At 43.6% G+C, this 25,396-nt stretch overlaps 1 protein-coding gene across 2 annotated transcripts in view; it reads right to left on the bottom strand.

Moving 5' to 3' along the window:
- The window catches only part of hm13 (histocompatibility (minor) 13), a 37,412-nt gene extending 12,016 nt beyond the window's left edge, over positions 1-25,396 (bottom strand). Inside the window, exons 1-7 of one of the 2 annotated variants that reach the window (XM_084429160.1) lie at positions 24,846-25,396; positions 10,969-11,067; positions 5,214-5,296; positions 4,985-5,073; positions 4,784-4,869; positions 373-498; positions 234-291 (exon numbers count right to left, since the gene is read on the bottom strand). In XM_084429160.1, the coding sequence (XP_084285286.1) occupies positions 234-291; positions 373-498; positions 4,784-4,869; positions 4,985-5,073; positions 5,214-5,296; positions 10,969-11,067; positions 24,846-25,037 (733 nt within the window). In that variant the 5' untranslated portion in view covers positions 25,038-25,396. The remainder of the gene's footprint in view (positions 1-233; positions 292-372; positions 499-4,783; positions 4,870-4,984; positions 5,074-5,213; positions 5,297-10,968; positions 11,068-24,845) is intronic. The other variant, XM_084429161.1, reaches the window with a different exon arrangement.

Genomic DNA, 25,396 nt, shown 5'->3' with positions numbered 1-25,396 from the left:
TACAGTGTGAGCGTACAGTGTGAGCGTACAGTGTGAGCGTACAGTGCGAGCGTACAGTGGTGAGCGTACAGTGTGAGCGTACAGTGTGAGCGTACAGTGGTGAGCGTACAGTGTGAGCGTACAGTGTGAGCGTACAGTGTGAGTGTGAGCGTACAGTGTGAGCGTACAGTGTGAGCGTACAGTGTGAGCGTACAGTGCGTAGGGAAGGCTTGAGGGGTCATGGACATACTCACACTTAATCGGGGCTTCGAAGGACTTGGCCACGGTCACCATCACGTTGGTGCCAAACACCTGAAAGCAAATGGAGGACGGAGTTATGAGACAGTCACGTACTGTACGGATCATGAGCGCGCTGAACCAGGAGCATCTTACCCAGAACACATCGTAGACGAACAGTCCTCCCAGCAGGATACAGCCCGTGCTGACGTTATTGAGGTGGAGCAGCTCCACCCCGTTCAGGGCAAACGCCAGGCCAAACAGGTTATTGGCCACCCAGTGCTGTCAGGACACACACACACACAAACACACAAACACACACACACACACACACACACACACACACACACACGTCACACACAGAGCCTCATGCTCTCGCTGCAAAACTCAGCAATACATTTGAGCTTAATCACGTACGTGACGTCCAAACATGAACTCAAACCAGATATATATATATATGGGCCATTCTACAGAATTGGTGCAAACTGCTGTCCCTCATCCAAAAAACACATTTGAAAAGCATTTATTAATTAAAATCTTAGATGTTTACTAAGATCCTTAGTGAATCATTAGATGATAAGATCATAAGATCATTATTGAAACCCACAATAATATTTAAGATATCAGTAAGCTTTATATATATAAAATCATCATTTATGGGCTACTTTCAATTAGGAGGTGGCTGTCCCAAACCCTAACCCCTAAATTTCAACTTGTGAAAATGATATAGAAAAATTTTTGCAATTTTTTCCATTCTTGTTTTAAAAAATATATTTTTGGGTTTTAAAAAAAAATCTTTATTTTATATTTTATTTTTAAATCATGAAACTTTATCTAAAAAAAACTTGTCCCGCATTTTCATGTCACTACCAAAACAGTGAATGTTGTAGTCCATTGGCTGAGACTGATTTTAATCACACCCCTACATGTTTGATCAGGAAATATTCCTGTGTCCCTCTCTCTCATGTGCTATATGGTGAGTAGATTGATCCCATCATTTTGAGGTAAATGTGTTCTAAAGTCTAAAAATCTGTGTGTAACTTTAAGGAATGTCACTACCAAACTCATTTTTTCTGCTATTGAGAAAACTTTTTTGGATGTTATTCCATAATATTTAGTTGTTATATGTGTTCAACTGTTCTGACCAGTGATTGCTAACCATGTGCTGATTAGCATATTCGAGCTAGGCTCAAAAGTATCTAAAATTGTCACTACCAAAACAGTCACAACCGTAACATGTCTTGAAGTTTCGGTTGTGACATTATTGTTTTGGTAGTGACAAAGGGGAACACATAATCCTTTATTTGGAGGAATAAACTACATTTTAGTACAGTTATGCAAATAATTACTACTGTAGTATGTTTTAGTATGCAAGATTCTGTTAAAATTCTGTAATGTGATGAGGTTACAATTACTTAAGGTTGCAGTCCATGATAGCTTAGGTGTGAGGTTGTCACTAATGTTCATTTCTATGATTAACTTGACAGGGAGAATGACATAAAACACCAACATGCCTAAAAAAAAAATAGAAAAACTACAACAGAGAGACAGAGAATACAAACAAAGGTTGAGGGAAGACCCAGTGAAGTACGAAGTACGTGACAGGGAGCAAAGACATGTCAGAAAAGCACGGAGGAAAAGACAGAAAAGACAGGATGATGGTGAAAAGACAAAAAGAGGTGGAGACATTTTGCAGGGCTTCCACACCACCTAGAACTTCCAGTGAGGGTGATCAGGCACCAGTACACACACACACTGGGGGTTAAGGTTAGGTTAGGTTAGGGCGCACACGCACACACACACACACACACACACACACACACACACACACACACACACACACACACACACACACACACACACACACACACACACACACACACACACACACACACACACACACACACACACACACACACACACACACACACACACACACACACACACACACACACACACACACACACACACACACACACACACACACTTCAGTGGTTCTGGAGATTTATCTGAATGAGGAAAATTATTCTGAAATTAATGTTTTATGTAAACACACACACACACACAGTTCAGTGGTTCTGGAGATTTATCTGAATGACTCATAAACAAAATGTTGAAAATGTGAAAATAAAACAAAGTGCTTCTGAAACAGTCTACATTGTAAGCTGTTGGGTTTTTTTAGGAAGAAAAATCTATGAGCATACCTCTTCTCACTTGCACCTCAAGACCCAAAGTATAGAATAGCTTTAGGTGTTCTTATAAGATATTTACTGTCAGATGTGTGTCTGCTATATGTACTGACTGCATATGTGCATCATAGTTATTTATTTATATTAACATAAAATGTGGACAGTCTGATTCAGCCATGGCAAACTAAGTATTGTGGTCACTACCAAAACATTACTGTCACTACCAAAAATGTACAGTCACTACCGTAACATGGGATGTTTTGTCAAAAATAAAGTATATTGAATTATCAACTAAGATGTTATGATAGTGTTTGGTTCAATGCATATTCAAACTAATGAATCCTTAACTTTGAAATCAGTACTATAAACTTTATGCCTTCTACAAAGAAAGATTGGGTTCAAAATACAACAAATCTCATAAATTACACTTAAAATATTATTAAAATTATAATCTTTATTGATTTAACCTGTAAAAATATTTTTTAAAAATAGAAAAAATATATATTTATAAGGTAGATGTAAACAAAATCTTAATAGGTCATTATAAGCCTTCTTAATAAATTATTTAGTAGTGTTTCGGTAGTGACAAATTTGGGGAGAAGGAAAATATTCCAGGATTTTCTGAAAATACAATATGAGAATTAACTGCACAATTACTAGAAAAGCGTACCTTGGATATTGTACAATTTGCATACATGCAAAATTTGTGGGGAAAAAACTAAAAAAAAATCAAGATGTTTCCAACTCTGACTTTGCACCAATTCTGTAGAATGGCCCATATAGAAAAACAGCTATTTTACATTGTAATAATAGTTCACAACATTACTGTTTTTGTGAGCAGAAGACTTTAAAAACATTTAAAAAATAAATTTCCCCATTCCCAGAAACCGGATGATCCAGCCATGTCTTCCCACACACTCGATTACACAGAACTAGTGCAGGAACTTTCATTATATTCGTTTAAAACTTTTCAACATTTATTTCAAGTGGAGCCTTTGAGTGGCACATTGACTCTCCTACACCTCAGTGTGTGTGTGTGTGTGTGTGTGTGTGTGTGTGTGTGTGTGGAATCAGTGTTTCAGATCCCGCTGAAAGTGCTGATGATTGTAGACAGAGTGAGAAACACACCTGTGCGCAGCTGTCGTCCAGGCGTGACGTGTGTGTGTGTGTGTGTGTGTGTGATTCACTGAGCGCAGGCTCTCATGCTGAACTTGCCTTTACACCAGCAGAACGGCTCACCTCAACATTAACTATGTGTGCAGTATTTGCATATTTCGATATTTTCGTGGATTTTGTCGACAATGATAATTAGACAATATTTTGCTGATCGTGTGTGTCAACGTCAGTCCTAAACCTGCCAAAGTACAGAGACTTCTAAAGTTTTTGCCATTCTTCATATTGTGTGCGGTGGCCAGTTCACATCAGCCACAGAAATCAGCTTCTCCAATCAGTTTAAATTGCTTTTTACCTTTTATCTGCATTTTTACCTTTATAAGGACAAGTTTTCTTACCTAATTAAATATAGTCTACACATCATTTATTATGTCAAGCAGCACTCTGATTGGTTCACTATAAAGCCTAAAAGACAAATACTCAACACAGGGGAGTTTTCCTGCCTTTAATAGAGTAAACCCCACAGTGAGAGCAAGCGGTGCGAGCGTGATAACGCTACATCACTCAGTGTACGGAGACTCCGTAGAGGTTATATATCGCCAGCTCACAGATGTGTGTGTCTCACTCCGCCATCTAAAAATCATCAATGTTTGACGCTTTCATCAGGATCCTAAACACTGATTCACACACACACAGAGTTACTGGCTCCACACATCAGTAGTGTAGTATTACAGTATCAATAATGTGTTTTAAAGATCACAGTGATCAACACCGCTGGTTCCCAGGGGAAGCAGGAACTGATGGAGTGTGTACCTCTGATGGTTGTGTGAAGCACATTTCCAGCTGCATGACATGCACTCTTTTACAGGTACAATATGTAAGAATTTTGTATCAAAATATCCAAAAAACACTTGCACAGTTATATATTTCTTTCAGTTGTGTACTTCCATTATCCTAAATGTTTCCAAGAATTCATAGATTCAGAGAAATTCGCAATTTTAAATAGTGCCCGTCCCTGTCCCACTGTCCGCCTGTGACGTAATATCCGCGTTATCCCTGGTTTCCGCTCGTACTGTCATAGTAACCATGGCGACAGACGTGGACAATCGTTACGCTCACGCTGTTGCTGTTTCGTTCAAACATTATGGGCCATGGCAAGCAGACTCTGGGACAAAAGGAGAACTGAAACGAGGATCTACATCAGCGTGGCGTTTTCGAGAGGCGAGACACAGTGTCTCTATGAAACACACACTGGTGTCCTGTACCTTCTTGAGGACGTACCACACCCCGACCACAGCGCTCACACACAGGCAGATCAGGTCCTTGGTGTCGAACTCATAGTTGAGGATCTCTGAGGAGAAAACAGGCTTCAGATGATCTGCAGAGCTTCAGCATCACTCACACACACACACACACGCACAAACACACACGCGCACGCGCACGCACACGCACACGCACACACTCACCCTCTCTGCTGTCTCCTGAGCCCTGTGTGAACAGCAGCTGGTACTGCTTGTTTGGCACGTTTGCTGGGAAAACTCTGCACATAAAGGGACTGGGACAGCAACAGCAACACAGTCAACCTCCTAAACCACTTCATATTATCACAGCATTACAGGTCTGTGTGTGTGTGTGTGTGTGTGTGTGTGTGTGTGTGTGTGTGTGTGTGTGTGTGTGTGTGTGTGTGTGTCATACCTCATCGTGTGAGACAGCGCTAATATTCCAAGCACAAAGAAATACATGGAGAGCAGCAGGTTAATGTACTCTTGAGAGAAAATCTGCAGGACAAAGTAAAACAATCCTTCAAAAACAAACATCGGTACGAGTAACTGGGAAACATCTGGTTAATGGGGAAAAAGTTTTACACACTCAGACACACGCACACAGTCAGACACGCACACACACAGTCAGTCAGACACACACACACACACACAGTCAGTCAGACACACACACACACAGTCAGTCAGTCAGACACACACACACAGTCAGTCAGACACACACACAGTCAGTCAGACACACACACAGTCAGTCAGACACGCGCACACAGTCAGACACGCGCACACAGTCAGACACACACACACACACACAGTCAGTCAGACACACACAGTCAGACACACACACACACAGTCAGACACACACACACACACACACACACACACAGTCACACACACACACAGTCACACACACACACACAGTCACAGTCACACACACACACACACACACACACAGTCAGACACACACACACACACAGTCAGACACACACACACAGTCAGACACACACACACAGTCAGACACACACACACAGTCAGACACACACACACACACACACACACACACAGTCAGACACACACACACACACACACACAGTCAGACACACACACACACACACACAGTCAGACACACACACACACACACAGTCAGACACACACACACACACACACACACAGTCAGACACACACACACAGTCAGACACACACACACACACAGTCACACACACACACACACACACACACACAGTCACACACACACACACACACACAGTCAGACACACACACAGTCAGACACACACACAGTCAGACACACACACACACACACAGTCAGACACACACACACACACACACAGTCAGACACACACACACACACACACACACACAGTCAGACACACACACACACACACACAGTCAGACACACACACACAGTCAGACACACACACACACACAGTCAGACACACACACACACACACACACAGTCAGACAGACACACACACACAGACAGACACACACACAGTCAGACACACACACACACACAGTCAGACACACACACACACAGTCAGACACACACACACACACACAGTCAGACACACACACACACACACACACAGTCAGACACACACACACACAGTCAGACACACACACACACACACACACAGTCAGACACACACACACACACACAGTCAGAAACACACACACACACACACACAGTCAGACACACACACACAGTCAGACACACACACACACACACACACAGTCAGACACACACACACACACACAGTCAGACACACACACACACACACACACAGTCAGACACACACACACACAGTCAGACACACACAGTCAGACACACACACACACACAGTCAGACACACACACAGTCAGACACACACAGTCAGACACACACAGTCAGACACACACACACACACACACACACACACACACACACACACACAGTCAGACACACACACAGTCAGACACACACACACAGTCAGACACACACACAGTCAGACACACACACAGTCAGACACACACACACACAGTCAGACACACACACACACACAGTCAGACACACACACACAGTCAGACACACACACACACACACACACAGTCAGACACACACACACAGTCAGACACACACACACAGTCAGACACACACACACAGTCAGACACACACACACACAGTCAGACACACACACACACACACAGTCAGACACACACACACACACACACAGTCAGACACACACACACACACACACACACACAGTCAGACACACACACAGTCAGACACACACACACACACACACAGTCAGACACACACACACACACAGTCAGACACACACACAGTCAGACACACACACACACACACAGTCAGACACACACACACACAGTCAGACACACACACACACAGTCAGACACACACACACACAGTCAGACACACACACACACACACACACAGTCAGACACACACAGTCAGACACACACACACACAGTCAGACACACACACACACACACACACACAGTCAGACACACACACAGTCAGACAGACACACACACAGTCAGACACACACACACAGTCAGACACACACACAGTCAGACACACACACACACACACAGTCAGACACACACACACACACACAGTCAGACACACACACACACACACAGTCAGACACACACACACACAGTCAGACAGACACACACACACAGACAGACACACACACAGTCAGACACACACACACACACAGTCAGACACACACACACACACACAGTCAGACACACACACACACACACAGTCAGACAGACACACACACACACAGTCAGACAGACACACACACACACAGTCAGACACACACACACACACACACACAGTCAGACACACACACACACACACAGTCAGACACACACACACACACAGTCAGACACACACACACACACACACACACACACACACACACACAGTCAGACACACACACACACACACACACACACACACACACACACAGTCAGACACACACACACACACACACACAGTCAGACACACACACACACACACACACACACAGTCAGACACACACACACACACACAGTCAGACACACACACACACACACACAGTCAGACACACACACAGTCAGACACACACAGTCAGACACACACACAGTCAGACACACACACAGTCAGACACACACACACACACACACACACAGTCAGACACACACACAGTCAGACACACACACACAGTCAGACACACACACAGTCAGACACACACACAGTCAGACACACACACAGTCAGACACACACACAGTCAGACACACACACACACACACAGTCAGACACACACACACACAGTCAGACACACACACACAGTCAGACACACACACACAGTCAGACACACACACACACACACACACACACACACACACAGTCAGACACACACACACACACAGTCAGACACACACACACAGTCAGACACACACACACACACACACACAGTCAGACACACACACACAGTCAGACACACACACACAGTCAGACACACACACACACAGTCAGACACACACACAGTCAGACACACACACACACACACACAGTCAGACACACACACACACACAGTCAGACACACACACACACACACAGTCAGACACACACACACAGTCAGACACACACACACACACACACACACACACAGTCAGACACACACACACACAGTCAGACACACACACACACAGTCAGACACACACACACACACACACAGTCAGTCAGACACACACACAGTCAGTCAGACACACACACAGTCAGTCAGACACACACACAGTCAGTCAGACACACACAGTCAGTCAGACACACACACACACACACACACACACACACAGTCAGACACACACACACACACACACACACACACACACAGTCAGACACACACAGTCAGACACACACACACACACACAGTCAGACACACACACACACACACAGTCAGACACACACACACACACACAGTCAGACACACACACACACACACAGTCAGACACACACACACACACACACAGTCAGACACACACACACACAGTCAGACACACACACACACACACACAGTCAGACACACACACACACACACAGTCAGACACACACACACACACACAGTCAGACACACACACACACACAGTCAGACACACACACAGTCAGACACACACACAGTCAGACACACACACAGTCAGACACACACACAGTCAGACACACACACAGTCAGACACACACACACACACAGTCAGACACACACACACACACACAGTCAGACACACACACACACACACACACACAGTCAGACACACACACACACAGTCAGACACACACACACACACAGTCAGACACACACAGTCAGACACACACACACACACACACACAGTCAGACACACACACACACACAGTCAGACACACACACACACAGTCAGACACACACACACACAGTCAGACACACACACACACAGTCAGACACACACACAGTCAGACACACACACAGTCAGACACACACACAGTCAGACACACACACAGTCAGACACACACACACAGTCAGACACACACACAGTCAGACACACACACAGTCAGACACACACACAGTCAGACACACACACAGTCAGACACACACACAGTCAGACACACACACAGTCAGACACACACACAGTCAGACACACACAGTCAGACACACACACAGTCAGACACACACACAGTCAGACACACACACAGTCAGACACACACACAGTCAGACACACACACACAGTCAGACACACACACACAGTCAGACACACACACAGTCAGACACACACACAGTCAGACACACACACAGTCAGACACACACACAGTCAGACACACACACAGTCAGACACACACACAGTCAGACACACACAGTCAGACACACACACAGTCAGACACACACACAGTCAGACACACACACAGTCAGACACACACACACACACACACAGTCAGACACACACACACACACACAGTCAGACACACACACACACACACACAGTCAGACACACACACACACACACAGTCAGACACACACGCACACACAGTCAGACACACACACACAGTCAGACACACACACACAGTCAGACACACACACACACAGTCAGACACACACACACAGTCAGACACACACACACACACACACACACACACACACACACACACACAGTCAGACACACACACACACACAGTCAGACACACACACACACACACACAGTCAGACACACACACACACAGTCAGACACACACACACACACACAGTCAGACACGCACACACAGTCAGACACGCACACACAGTCAGACACACACACACACACACACACACACACACACACACAGTCAGACACACACACACACACACAGTCAGACACACACACACACACACACACACACAGTCAGACACACACACACACACACACACACAGTCAGACACACACACACACACACACACACACACACACACAGTCAGAGACACACACACACACACACAGTCAGACACACACACACACACACACACACACACACACAGTCAGACACACACACACACACACAGTCAGACACACACACACACAGTCAGACACACACACACACAGTCAGACACACACACACACAGTCAGACACACACACACACACAGTCAGACACACACACACACACACACAGTCAGACACACACACACACACACACACAGTCAGACACACACACACAGTCAGACACACACACACAGTCAGACACACACACACAGTCAGACACACACACACACACACACAGTCAGACACACACACACACACACACAGTCAGACACACACAGTCAGACACACACACACACAGTCAGACACACACACACACACACACAGTCAGACACACACAGTCAGACACACACACACACACACAGTCAGACACACACACACAGTCAGACACACACACACAGTCAGACACACACACACAGTCAGACACACACACACAGTCAGACACACACACACACACAGTCAGACACACACACACAGTCAGACACACACACACACAGTCAGACACACACACACAGTCAGACACACACACACAGTCAGACACACACACACAGTCAGACACACACACACAGTCAGACACACACACACAGTCAGACACACACACACAGTCAGACACACACACACACGTCACCTTGAAGAACAGGTAGAGGCCGAAGAGAGTGCAGCTGGCGATGATGGGGAAGCGAGCGGCGTCTCTGCTCGTGATGGTCTCAGGCATATCTGAAGCATTCTGACACACACACACACACAGAGAGATCCTGTCAGGGTCACAACATATACACACCGTCTACTTTGTGCAATAAACCTAAGACTACATCCACACCGTCAGTCCACACTGACTCCACTCTAAATGATTGGGCTGTCGGAGATGCGCCTCGACTGAGCCGGACAGTTCTCTGCTCGCGGTGATCACATTTAGACGGAGATCACGCGACTCACACTCGTGTGCTGCATTTAAGTGTTTTTTAGAAATATGACAATCACAGAACCCATAGAGAGATCTCACTCACAGAGAGTTTGGGAATATTCACACATAAAACATGATATCAGACATTTTTTCAACACGTCACACTCGGATGGTCCATGATGATGATGATGATGATGATGATGTCGGGCCGGAAATCCAATCGATCATTCCTCGACCTCAAGCATGGCTTATTTGACATCCCAGTAGTAGCCTAATATTAGCCACTTTACATCTCCGCTCACACACACGCTAACCTAGATAACTGTGAGCTATTATTAGGCGCATGTCTAATTTATATTTTAAAGGTCCAGGTTCAGTTTTTCTCTGTAATGTAGAACAATGTTACATATAATTTTCTTTCTCAGCCCTGAAACAAACCATTTTCCAATGCCACTCCCCCCGTGGCCTATACTGTATATTTAAGTAATTAAATTAATATTGTGCTAGTAGACTAGGGAAATCTAGTCCGGGGTGACCCTAACACACACACACAAGAGTGTCTATCCCAGCACACAGCATGGTTTTGGATGTATGGTAAGTTCTGTCACTAATATCATTAAAGCAATTATTTTTAGATTCAGTGTTAAAAGAGTTATTCTTATCAGGGTCTTGCAATAAAACCTAAATGCGTTCAGTTTTCAGTTGATGAATGAACAGAACATTGTAGCTCCTCCCATCGAATAAATGGCAATAAGCTTTGTGCTTTGTTACTTCTGATATGATACAAGGTCTCAGCTTTGTAATTCTGTTAGTTTTATAATTAAATGTCACTCAAATGTGTTTGTCTTTGATGTGTGGAGACAGATCGCGAAGCGGCACAGATCATCTGTACTGTAGTAACAGCATGAAATAAACATGAATGAAATGTTGAAAGATACAGTACAAATGACTGAAATCTGTATCATGTAATCGCTCAGTGTTTCAATCATGGAAAGACGTCAATAAAACAGCTTGTAAACGTCGTCACAATGTTATATTTACCTCAGAAAAGCCGTTCAGTGACCATAAACAAGTCAGCTAGAGAAATAAACTCTAGAGAGGAGCATTTTGCTAAATGAATACACACTATTACGTTCATAATATTTAATCCATCATGTTTCTGACAGCCACCGTTTAAACGTTTATATTTAAAAAAAAACTGTAGAACAGTAAAAACAGAATAAACAGAATAATGCCATTACGCAGCACGTTTGAGCTTCTGCAAGAACCAATGAGGTTCATTCTCCTGTCACGCAACACGTTTGAGCTTCTCAAGAACCAATGAGGTTCATTCTTGTGTTACGCAGCACGTTTGAGCTTCTGCAAGAACCAATGAGGTTCATTCTCCTGTCACGCAACACGTTTGAGCTTCTCAAGAACCAATGAGGTTCATTCTTGTGTTACGCAGCACGTTTGAGCTTCTGCAAGAACCAATGAGGTTCATTCTCCTGTCACGCAACACGTTTGAGCTTCTCAAGAAACAATGAGGTTCATTCTCATGTTACGCATCACGTTTGAGCTTCAGCAAGAACCAATGAGGTTCATTCTCATGTTACGCATCACGTTTGAGCTTCAGCAAGAACCAATGAGGTTCATTCTCGTGTTACGCATCACGTTTGAGCTTCAGCAAGAACCAATGAGGTTCATTCTCGTGTTACGCATCACGTTTGAGCTTCTCAAGAAACAATGAGGTTCATTCTCATGTTACGCATCACGTTTGAGCTTCTCAAGAACCAATGAGGTTCGTTCTCATGTTACGCAACACGTTTGAGCTTCTCAAGAAACAATGAGGTTCATTCTCATGTTACGCATCACGTTTGAGCTTCAGCAAGAACCAATGAGGTTCATTCTCATGTTACGCATCACGTTTGAGCTTCAGCAAGAACCAATGAGGTTCATTCTCGTGTTACGCATCACGTTTGAGCTTCAGCAAGAACCAATGAGGTTCATTCTCCTGTCACGCAACACGTTTGAGCTTCTCAAGAAACAATGAGGTTCATTCTCATGTTACGCATCACGTTTGAGCTTCAGCAAGAACCAATGAGGTTCATTCTCATGTTACGCATCACGTTTGAGCTTCAGCAAGAACCAATGAGGTTCATTCTCGTGTTACGCATCACGTTTGAGCTTCAGCAAGAACCAATGAGGTTCATTCTCGTGTTACGCATCACGTTTGAGCTTCTCAAGAAACAATGAGGTTCATTCTCATGTTACGCATCACGTTTGAGCTTCTCAAGAACCAATGAGGTTCGTTCTCATGTTACGCATCACGTTTGAGCTTCAGCAAGAACCAATGAGGTTCATTCTCGTGTTACGCAGCACGTTTGAGCTTCTCAAGAAACAATGAGGTTCATTCTCATGTTACGCATCACGTTTGAGCTTCAGCAAGAACCAATGAGGTTCATTCTCATGTTACGCATCACGTTTGAGCTTCAGCAAGAACCAATGAGGTTCATTCTCATGTTACGCATCACGTTTGAGCTTCAGCAAGAACCAATGAGGTTCATTCTCATGTTACGCATCACGTTTGAGCTTCAGCAAGAACCAATGAGGTTCATTCTCGTGTTACGCATCACGTTTGAGCTTCGGCAAGAACCAATGAGGTTCATTCTCATGTTACGCATCACGTTTGAGCTTCAGCAAGAACCAATGAGGTTCATTCTCATGTTACGCAGCACGTTTGAGCTTCTCAAGAACCAATGAGGTTCATTCTCATGTTACGCATCACGTTTGAGCTTCAGCAAGAACCAATGAGGTTCATTCTCCTGTTACGCATCACGTTTGAGCTTCAGCAAGAACCAATGAGGTTCATTCTCGTGTTACGCAGCACGTTTGAGCTTCAGCGAGAACCAATGAGGTTCATTCTCATGTTACGCATCACGTTTGAGCTTCAGCAAGAACCAATGAGGTTCATTCTCGTGTTACGCAGCACGTTTGAGCTTCAGCAAGAACCAATGAGGTTCATTCTCGTGTTACGCAGCACGTTTGAGCTTCAGCAAGAACCAATGAGGTTCATTCTCATGTTACGCATCACGTTTGAGCTTCAGCAAGAACCAATGAGGTTCATTCTCGTGTTACGCAGCACGTTTGAGCTTCAGCAAGAACCAATGAGGTTCATTCTCGTGTTACGCAGCACGTTTGAGCTTCAGCAAGAGCCAATGAGGTTCATTCTCGTGTTACGCAGCACGTTTGAGCTTCAGCGAGAACCAATGAGGTTCATTCTCGTGTTACGCAGCACGTTTGAGCTTCAGCAAGAACCAATGAGGTTCATTCTCATGTTACGCATCACGTTTGAGCTTCAGCAAGAACCAATGAGGTTCATTCTCATGTTACGCATCACGTTTGAGCTTCAGCAAGAAACAATGAGGTTCATTCTCATGTTACGCATCACGTTTGAGCTTCAGCAAGAACCAATGAGGTTCATTCTCATGTTACGCATCACGTTTGAGCTTCAGCAAGAACCAATGAGGTTCATTCTCATGTTACGCATCACGTTTGAGCTTCAGCAAGAACCAATGAGGTTCATTCTCGTGTTACGCAGCACGTTTGAGCTTCTCAAGAACCAATGAGGTTCATTCTCGTGTTACGCATCACGTTTGAGCTTCAGCAAGAACCAATGAGGTTCATTCTCATGTTACGCATCACGTTTGAGCTTCAGCAAGAACCAATGAGGTTCATTCTCGTGTTACGCATCACGTTTGAGCTTCAGCAAGAACCAATGAGGTTCATTCTCATGTTACGCATCACGTTTGAGCTTCAGCAAGAACCAATGAGGTTCATTCTCATGTTACGCATCACGTTTGAGCTTCAGCAAGAACCAATGAGGTTCATTCTCGTGTTACGCAGCACGTTTGAGCTTCAGTGAGAACCAATGAGGTTCATTCTCCTGTTACGCATCACGTTTGAGCTTCAGCAAGAACCAATAAGGTTCATTCTCGTGTTACGCATCACGTTTGAGCTTCAGCAAGAACCAATGAGGTTCATTCTCATGTTACGCAGCACGTTTGAGCTTCAGTGAGAACCAATGAGGTTCATTCTCATGTTACGCATCACGTTTGAGCTTCAGCAAGAACCAATGAGGTTCATTCTCGTGTTACGCATCACGTTTGAGCTTCAGCAAGAACCAATGAGGTTCATTCTCATGTTACGCATCACGTTTGAGCTTCAGCAAGAACCAATGAGGTTCATTCTCATGTTACGCATCACGTTTGAGCTTCAGCAAGAACCAATGAGGTTCATTCTCGTGTTACGCAGCACGTTTGAGCTTCAGTGAGAACCAATGAGGTTCATTCTCCTGTTACGCATCACGTTTGAGCTTCAGCAAGAACCAATAAGGTTCATTCTCGTGTTACGCATCACGTTTGAGCTTCAGCAAGAACCAATGAGGTTCATTCTCATGTTACGCATCACGTTTGAGCTTCAGCAAGAACCAATGAGGTTCATTCTCGTGTTACGCAGCACGTTTGAGCTTCAGTGAGAACCAATGAGGTTCATTCTCCTGTTACGCATCACGTTTGAGCTTCAGCAAGAACCAATGAGGTTCATTCTCGTGTTACGCAGCACGTTTGAGCTTCAGCAAGAACCAATGAGGTTCATTCTCATGTTAAGCCGCGTTTCCACCGCAGGAACTTTCCCCAGGAACTAGGAACTTTGGGCTGGTACTCGATGTGTTTACACCGCAGGAACCAGGGTCTAAATGAAGTTCCGGGTAAATATTTCCCCCTCCGATAGTCCCTGCTCACGAGGTAGTACTTTTTCAAAGTTCAGGAACTTTCAGGGGTGGGACTCGTGCGCTGCACAAGCTGATTGGTTGTGTTCACGCCGCATTTTGGTTGGATGACTCCACGCAGCATTTTCTTTATTTTTAACCTCCCTTTTAAAAAGTGGCTTCATGCAGTAAAGTTGTCTGTCTGCAAATATGGAATTTAATAAAAAAAACTGGGGGACTGGCGACGAGTTTCAGGCTTTATTATTTGGGTATTTGTGGAAGAGGAAACTTTCTGCGCGTTCGTCACAGCCATCTCACGGCCAATGTCCGCAATAGCTGATAACATACAATTTTATATCTAACGTTAGCATTACGAGCTCTGAACACGCTTTATCAGTGCTCGTCTCTTTTCTGCCACAGCTTTTAATATTAAGTCATTATGTTTACACATTGTCATCTATTGCAAGGCAAACCATGTTACAAATTTACTATAACAGGATTGAAATAGCGCATTGAGGTTGGTAACAAACAACTATTTACAAGACTGTCACTATTTATGATTGATAGACGGGGTTCAGGCTTTTTTTAAGCGTATTTGCGCAAAAGGAAATTTTTGCGCGTTCGTCCCAGTCATCTCACAACATACCTTGTCTAATTTTATACGCATACGAGCTTTCTGAACACGCTTTAGTATCAGTGCTCGTCTATTTTGTTATGTTAATTACCTCGTTAGTAAACCAATAACTGCAGCACAGTTTGAATCTCCTCCATACTTATAAATGTGGCGCTCAAAACTGATTACTGTCCGTCGCAGACTGGGAGGAGCAGTTGCGCGCAGTTTACCTTCCCGGTACTTTAGACCGCGGTGTAAACGCAGAAAGCAACCGGTCTGGGGCAAAAAAGGTTCCTGGGAAAAAAGTTCCTGGGACAAATTGTTCCGGGTAATTTCGGTGGAAAAGCGGCTTTACGCATCACGTTTGAGCTTCAGCAAGAACCAATGAGGTTTATTCTCGTGTTACGCAGCACGTTTGAGCTTCTCAAGAACCAATGAGGTTCATTCTCCTGTTACGCATCACGTTTGAGCTTCAGCAAGAACCAATGAGGTTCATTCTCATGTTACGCATCACGTTTGAGCTTCAGCAAGAACCAATGAGGTTCATTCTCGTGTTACGCATCACGTTTGAGCTTCAGCAAGAACCAATGAGGTTCATTCTCGTGTTACGCAGCACGTTTGAGATTCAGCAAGAACCAATGAGGTTCATTCTCCTGTTACGCATCACGTTTGAGCTTCAGCAAGAACCAATGAGGTTTATTCTCGTGTTACGCAGCACGTTTGAGCTTCTCAAGAACCAATGAGGTTCATTCTCCTGTTACGCATCACGTTTGAGCTTCAGCAAGAACCAATGAGGTTCATTCTCGTGTTACGCAGCACGTTTGAGCTTCAGCAAGAACCAATGAGGTTCATTCTCATGTTACGCATCACGTTTGAGCTTCAGCAAGAACCAATGAGGTTCATTCTCGTGTTACGCATCACGTTTGAGCTTCAGCAAGAACCAATGAGGTTCATTCTCGTGTTACGCAGCACGTTTGAGATTCAGCAAGAACCAATGAGGTTCATTCTCCTGTTACGCATCACGTTTGAGCTTCAGCAAGAACCAATGAGGTTTATTCTCGTGTTACGCAGCACGTTTGAGCTTCTCAAGAACCAATGAGGTTCATTCTCCTGTTACGCATCACGTTTGAGCTTCAGCAAGAACCAATGAGGTTCATTCTCGTGTTACGCAGCACGTTTGAGCTTCAGCAAGAACCAATGAGGTTCATTCTCGTGTTACGCATCACGTTTGAGCTTCAGCAAGAACCAATGAGGTTCATTCTCGTGTTACGCAGCACGTTTGAGCTTCAGCAAGAACCAATGAGGTTCATTCTCGTGTTACGCATCACGTTTGAGCTTCAGCAAGAACCAATGAGGTTCATTCTCGTGTTACGCAGCACGTTTGAGCTTCAGCAAGAACCAATGAGGTTCATTCTCCTGTTACGCATCACGTTTGAGCTTCAGCAAGAACCAATGAGGTTCATTCTCGTGTTACGCAGCACGTTTGAGCTTCTCAAGAACCAATGAGGTTCATTCTCCTGTTACGCAACACGTTTGAGCTTCAGCAAGAACCAATGAGGTTCATTCTCCTGTCACGCAACACTTTTGAGCTTCAGCAAGAACCAATGAGGTTCATTCTCGTGTTACGCAGCACGTTTGAGCTTCAGCAAGAACCAATGAGGTTCATTCTCGTGTTACGCATCACGTTTGAGCTTCAGCAAGAACCAATGAGGTTCATTCTCGTGTTACGCAGCACGTTTGAGCTTCAGCAAGAACCAATGAGGTTCATTCTCGTGTTACGCATCACGTTTGAGCTTCAGCGAGAACCAATGAGGTTCATTCTCCTGTTACGCATCACGTTTGAGCTTCAGCAAGAACCAATGAGGTTCATTCTCGTGTTACGCAGCACGTTTGAGCTTCTCAAGAACCAATGAGGTTCATTCTCCTGTTACGCATCACGTTTGAGCTTCAGCAAGAACCAATGAGGTTCATTCTCGTGTTACGCAGCACGTTTGAGCTTCTCAAGAACCAATGAGGTTCATTCTCCTGTTACGCAACACGTTTGAGCTTCAGCAAGAACCAATGAGGTTCATTCTCCTGTCACGCAACACGTTTGAGCTTCAGCAAGAACCAATGAGGTTCATTCTCCTGTCACGCAACACGTTTGAGCTTCTCAAGAACCAATGAGGTTCATTCTCCTGTTACGCAACACGTTTGAGCTTCAGCAAGAACCAATGAGGTTCATTCTCGTGTTACGCAGCACGTTTGAGCTTCTCAAGAACCAATGAGGTTCATTCTCCTGTTACGCAACACGTTTGAGCTTCAGCAAGAACCAATGAGGTTCATTCTCGTGTTACGCAGCACGTTTGAGCTTCTCAAGAACCAATGAGGTTCATTCTCCTGTTACGAAACACGTTTGAGCTTCAGCAAGAACCAATGAGGTTCATTCTCCTGTCACGCAACACGTTTGAGCTTCAGCAAGAACCAATGAGGTTCATTCTCCTGTCACGCAACACGTTTGAGCTTCAGCAAGAACCAATGAGGTTCATTCTCCTGTCACGCAACACTTTTGAGCTTCAGCAAGAACCAATGAGGTTCATTCTCCTGTTACGCAGCACTTTTGAGCTTCAGCAAGAACCAATGAGGTTCATTCTCCTGTTACGCAGCACTTTTGAGCTTCAGCAAGAACCAATGAGGTTCATTCTCCTGTTACGCAGCACTTTTGAGCTTCAGCAAGAACCAATGAGGTTCATTCTCCTGTTACGCAGCACTTTTGAGCTTCAGCAAGAACCAATGAGGTTCATTCTCCTGTCACGCAACACGTTTGAGCTTCAGCAAGAACCAATGAGGTTCATTCTCCTGTCACGCAACACTTTTGAGCTTCAGCAAGAACCAATGAGGTTCATTCTCCTGTTACGCAGCACTTTTGAGCTTCAGCAAGAACCAATGAGGTTCATTCTCCTGTTACGCAGCACTTTTGAGCTTCAGCAAGAACCAATGAGGTTCATTCTCCTGTTACGCAGCACTTTTGAGCTTCAGCAAGAACCAATGAGGTTCATTCTCCTGTTACGCAACACGTTTGAGCTTCAGCAAGAACCAATGAGGTTCATTCTCCTGTCACGCAACACTTTTGAGCTTCAGCAAGAACCAATGAGGTTCATTCTCCTGTTACGTGTTACGCAGCACTTTTGAGCTTTAGCAAGAGGTTTGTTCTCTCGTGTCAAGCAGGTTCGGTTGAGCTTCTGTTTATATGTTTGCTGATCAATGTTTTATATGTGAATAAAAGACTAAATTAAGTTTGTTCATCATATTCCAATTGTGTCACTCCAGAAAATTGACTAAACCGCTTTTTGAAGCGTCAAAGTGTCAGTTGCGTAGCTGTCAATGGAGAGTACAAAACTGGTCTGAAGATGAACGAAAGTCTAAAGGGTTTGGAACGACATGAGGGTGGGTAATTAATGGCAGAATTTTCATTTTAGGGTGAACTAACCCCAAATAGAGATGCACCAATTGATCGGCCTGAGACAGGAATTGGACTATTTTCCGCATGATTGGCTGGAAAACCGCCTGGTCAGTCTCACGCCTTACCGATTCCGCACTGGACCATTTTGTTGCCAGTGGCACAGGCAATAACGTCAGCTGCACGTTCTCACGCTCTTCTCTCCGACGGTGAAGTGACACACACCCGCTTGCATAATTGTACTAATTCCCACAGGTTTTGCACTCACACCAAAAGTGCACCTCTGATCTATATAAGTGGAGCGCACAAGCCACCTCAAACAGCTTGTGAGTTGCAAATACCAAAATTAGTGGCTTACTGCACTTAAACGGTCAATGTAGGGCTGTCACTAACGATTATTTTGGTAATCGAGCAATCGGTCCATTATTTTGATGATTAATCGGATCTTTTTTTTTTGTGGTAAAAAAAAAAAAAATAGAAAAAATTTAATAGCCTTTAAAATGACTTAAAATACATATAATAGCAATGAGGCCATTATAATTGGTTTAAATAAAGTATCAAAAGCAAGTAATCATATGGTTTTATTGAACAACACTGCTAAAATACATAATGTAATATACATAAGACTAACAATCTTTAGACTAACAAATATTGCATTCCCAGATGAACGTTATAAGAAGTCCAAACTCACAGCATGCAGAGATGGATGTGCTCCACACATGTAAATGACAACAGTGCAACACGAAACGCCATGAAACACAAAACGCGTCAGACTTTACATGCTTCACCAAATGCATGTTATTGTAAAAAGGCACACATAACCTGCACGCATGTAATTCATTTAAGAGCATATATAGGCTATTAAACTCACAGCGCATATATTTGTTTAATGTAATCGCAGTCTTTGTGAATTCACATGTTTTTGCTATGTTATGATTTTTAAATGGTTTTAATATATATCGTGCAGCCAGAAAACGGAGTAATAATGCAGTTCATAGATTCTCGTCAATTGAATACACCACTTCCAGTATTTGCCGGCTACTAGACACGGGTAAATTATTTAAGGACATTTAGAAATTGAGTACATGAATTTAATAGAGGAATCATAACAGCCCTAGGTCAAATACACACACAATTTGAATTTGTCTTGGCAAGTATTCAGTTAAACAGTCATTTTTGGAACCTAATTAGTTGAGAAAGATAACGCGTTGTGTAACAGTATTGTAAGACTGGAGAAACTGGAAGAACTGGAAGAGAGGGCTACTCTCTGAGAAAACAAAGGAAATTAACATTTGAACTCTCTTGCTAAATTATCATCCCCATTCAAGACAATATCACACTTGAGTTGATCACCTCACAACTTACACATCATTCCCTTCACCCATCCCAACCTGAATTCACCCAAAGATCTATATGGTTTAATATGAACAATTATCATACATACAGTACTACACATGTTTGGTATCATTTGAAATGTCTCAGTGCGACTGGTACAAATGTCTCATTCCCACAGAAGTAAACCAGAAAGCTAATAAGGTGTGGAGAGTTTAGAGATATCTTGTTAACAGCAGTAGGTGTGCCCCTATGTAAATCAACTTCTGTCCCCAGTAAGTCTGGGATGGTGATTAATGCAAATTCCCACTGTGAACTCATGTTTACGTTTGAAGAGGTTTCTGCCTTGGTCTGAGTGTTTAGGGAGATGCTGAAGAGGCTCGGGGTGATTTGTAGCTCAGATTAGCCCGTGATGCCGAGAGTGGCCGAGACTCTCTTTCTGATGTCACTGTCAGGTTTGCATCTTTTCTCTTTATTCCAGAGCATTTGATGTTTTGTATTTATTATCTTTGAACTGATTATGTAATTGGCATTTACCTGACATAATAAATTGTTACATTTGATTTTATTCCGACCGACTCTGAAATTGTTTTCCCAAGTAGATTAAACGGATTCGTATGTTCCCGCAAGTTTTGCGTCAGATTAACGACGACTAATAATTGCCATTAAAGTGTACGTGTTTTGCAAAGACAATAAGTGAATTTCCGTTTAGGGCAGCAAAAGTGCTTCTAGACCTATCAAAATCTGGGTGTGTCTTACCTCTGTTTTAATTTATGACCGATGCGACCGATCTCAGGTATACAGACAATTACCTCTGTTTGGTGACCAAAACTGATGAGCTTGTGAACGTGAGACCCGCGTTAAAAACAGAAAACGCGACATAGCTTCCTAATCTGGAACGGGTAAAAACTTATAGGCACACTGTGGAGTAGGGCTGAACGATATATCGTTATCGTATCTATATCTAGATATTAACTTTCAAGATATTACTATCGAAAAAAGCAACGATATAGACGATATAGATTTCCCCTCTCCGCGCTCTCCCTGCATACAACTCTGGCAGTCACAACAAACATCAGTTTTACGAGTGCCCTTGAATGCACCGCTAAAGCCAGCGCGCACACACTACCAGGGACGTGGGAACTATATTGTGAGGGGGGGGCGGCGTTTCCATGGTGACGCGTCATTGCTTGTCACGTGACACACCGCAGCAGCAACAGCGCTGAATGAATGATGATCTGCTTTTATGTAATTTTTCCTTTTTTATTCAGAATATTCACTGAATGAAATATCTGATATTCCGATTGTCAAATACATGCAAGTGGAAGTATATTGTTGTTTAAACACCTTTATAACGATCGCGTTAGTTGAGCTGTATGCGCGATGGGCGCCGCCGTGTTAGTTTGTGCCGCAGACGCAGTTCAGAGAATCGGATCTGTTGGATTTACAACCTCTGTTTACAACACGTGAATTCATCCACTTCTCCCGAAATACTTAAAAGTAAGTGGCTGGAGTTTTACAAACTCTAAATGTATTATTTTTTTAGTACTTACGTAGTCATATCGTATTGTATCGATATCGAGATATCTGGCATGAAAATCGAGATATGAAATTTTGTCCATATCGTTCAGCCCTACTGTGGAGAAATTGTGTTTTTGTCAAACTTTCTTTCACTTTGATTTGCGATAGTTTGCACGTTGGCTTGATGAATCGATGCTCAGCTGCGGTGATGCGTGTTCCAGTAGCGTCATCATATCTGGCTATTACATTACATAGCCTATAACACGCTCTCACACGTTTATTTATTTATTTATTTTTAGCATTTTTGGGAGGAGTACAATTTACATATGTGGTTTCAACAACCAGATGCGTTTACACTTGTCCAGTTTCGTCTGGAATGCGTCTCAGAGCTCCTCCTGAAGTGGTTTGAGCGATCGGATTCAAATCCGTTTCGGAGGGCATTTACACCTGGTCTTTTCACAATCGGATAGCTATCCGATCTGAGAAAACGCATGAAGTGGCCAGGTGTAAACAGCCCCCATGACAAAAACATACGCACGAAAGCTGAAAACAAACGCTGGTTGGCCTCTCACGTCCAGATTTGAGGAAGTGGTGGGGGAAGTGACGTATGCCGTAAAGCAGTCGAATTTTGTAGTTCTTTTTGTGCTCGGGTTACTACCCGAACCCCGAAGTTACGCAGTGCCAGTAAAAGCGATACAGACCCCGTCAGGCTATGGCAGACCTGTCATTCAACCTATTGTAAGTCGATGTACCATCACAAGGGTCTTGGAAATATATTATGAAGGTTGAAAAGCTACACAGTGTTCCTTTAAAGAGTTAAAAAGAATAAATCAAACATTCATTAAACATCACTTTTAATGATGCTCAGATATCATTAAAACCTCTTTCATTTATGGAGTCAGATGAAATAGCTAGGTAATACATATGAGAAAATGTATTTCATTTAATCTTGTTGTGTTGCGTAAAAGGAAAGAAAGACAGTAACGGAGACCACCATTTGGACCGATAAACGGGCTTACAGTATATTAGATCAGTATAATGGATCAGCTCTTAAAGTGACAACAGTCTAATATTCCTGATGCTGTCTGTCATGTTAATCAAAGAACAGAAGACAAAGAGAAAATCACTATCTGCTCTTGACTGAATAACTTTTGTAACTAATTTTAAGCATTAATCTGTATTTAATTTTTCCAATGAAGGCTATCCAGTGTTATTTTACATTTGATTACTTAATTTCTGTAGTATTTCTTACCTGAATATACTGTATAGTACCAACCTGAAAAAGCCATGTTTATTATATCTCTCTATATTCTATTGCATTTATTTGTGCTCTTGTTTATTTGTTCATATATATATGTCTTTTCACCTTTTTATGAAAAAGAAAATTGAATTGAAGAAAAGTTTATTTTTGTTTGTATTATCAATAAAACAAAAGATTTTTTTTTTTTTTTTTTAGAAAATATAAATCTGCACAAATAATTATCGACAGATCACACTTACAAAAAAAAAATCGAAAATTGCAATCGGTGCATCTCCAACTTAAGATGTGAGAGCTGCAGCAGAAAGTGGAGTCAGTTCTCATAGTTTGAATATGGCTTCATAAGGATCACATTCACAATAATCATACAGGTTTGGATGAAACGACATAATTACACTGGTAAGTTAAGTAAATAACACAATTTCCAGTAAGCACGCATCAAGGCATCAGTGGATGCGATTATGAATGTGAAACACATCATGTACTGGGTGACATATGGCACTATAACAGGCCTGTAAATCATCAGCATCATTTAACAGCAGCACCTCTGACTCTCCAAACGACCCGAACGCACTAAACTCATGTCTACATCAGCTCATGGTGATAGTGTACAGATTTACATATTCATGTGGCTTTTCCACGGTCTGTCTCCAGACATCATCTGACAGGGATAGGGTCTCAGGAACGTTACCTTGCCTTTGGAGCAGCCCACGGAGCGCAGGGCCCCGAAGAAGATGGGCAGCAGGGCCATGAGCAGCAGACTCCCGTACGCCAGAGCGGTGCCCTCGGCGCTGGACACGAACCGGCCCGCGGTCCCGTTCACCGCGTCGGAGCCGTTACTGGACCCGTCCGGCCCCGGCGCGCTCTGCTCCACATCAGCCATGATCTGCGCCTTCAGAGACCCTAGATATCAGTCTGCGCTGAGAGTCAACTACTGAGTGTGTGTGTCTCACAGCTGAGAGTGTGTGTCTCACAACTGAGTGTGTTTCTCATTGATATCCGCTCGACTCGCTTAAGGCCACGTTTCCTAACTCAGCCCGGTGAAGCGTCTGCGTTCTTCTCCGTTCACTCACACACACACACACACACACTGACACACACACTGACACCCGATGGAGCGGAGGAAGAAGTGCTGCTGCGGTGTCATTTCGTCTCATTTCTCGGTTCCTCCTAGTGAGTCTGTTTCCTTGTCCAAATACACACACTTGTGGTCTTCGCACTTGACCACTTGTCTACTTGCAT

Source organism: Rutilus rutilus, assembly GCF_951802725.1.
Source record: "Rutilus rutilus genome assembly, chromosome: 13".
NCBI lineage: Eukaryota > Metazoa > Chordata > Actinopteri > Cypriniformes > Leuciscidae > Rutilus > Rutilus rutilus.
Note: the sequence above shows the minus strand (reverse complement) of the source record. Positions and strands in the feature narration are given on the sequence as shown.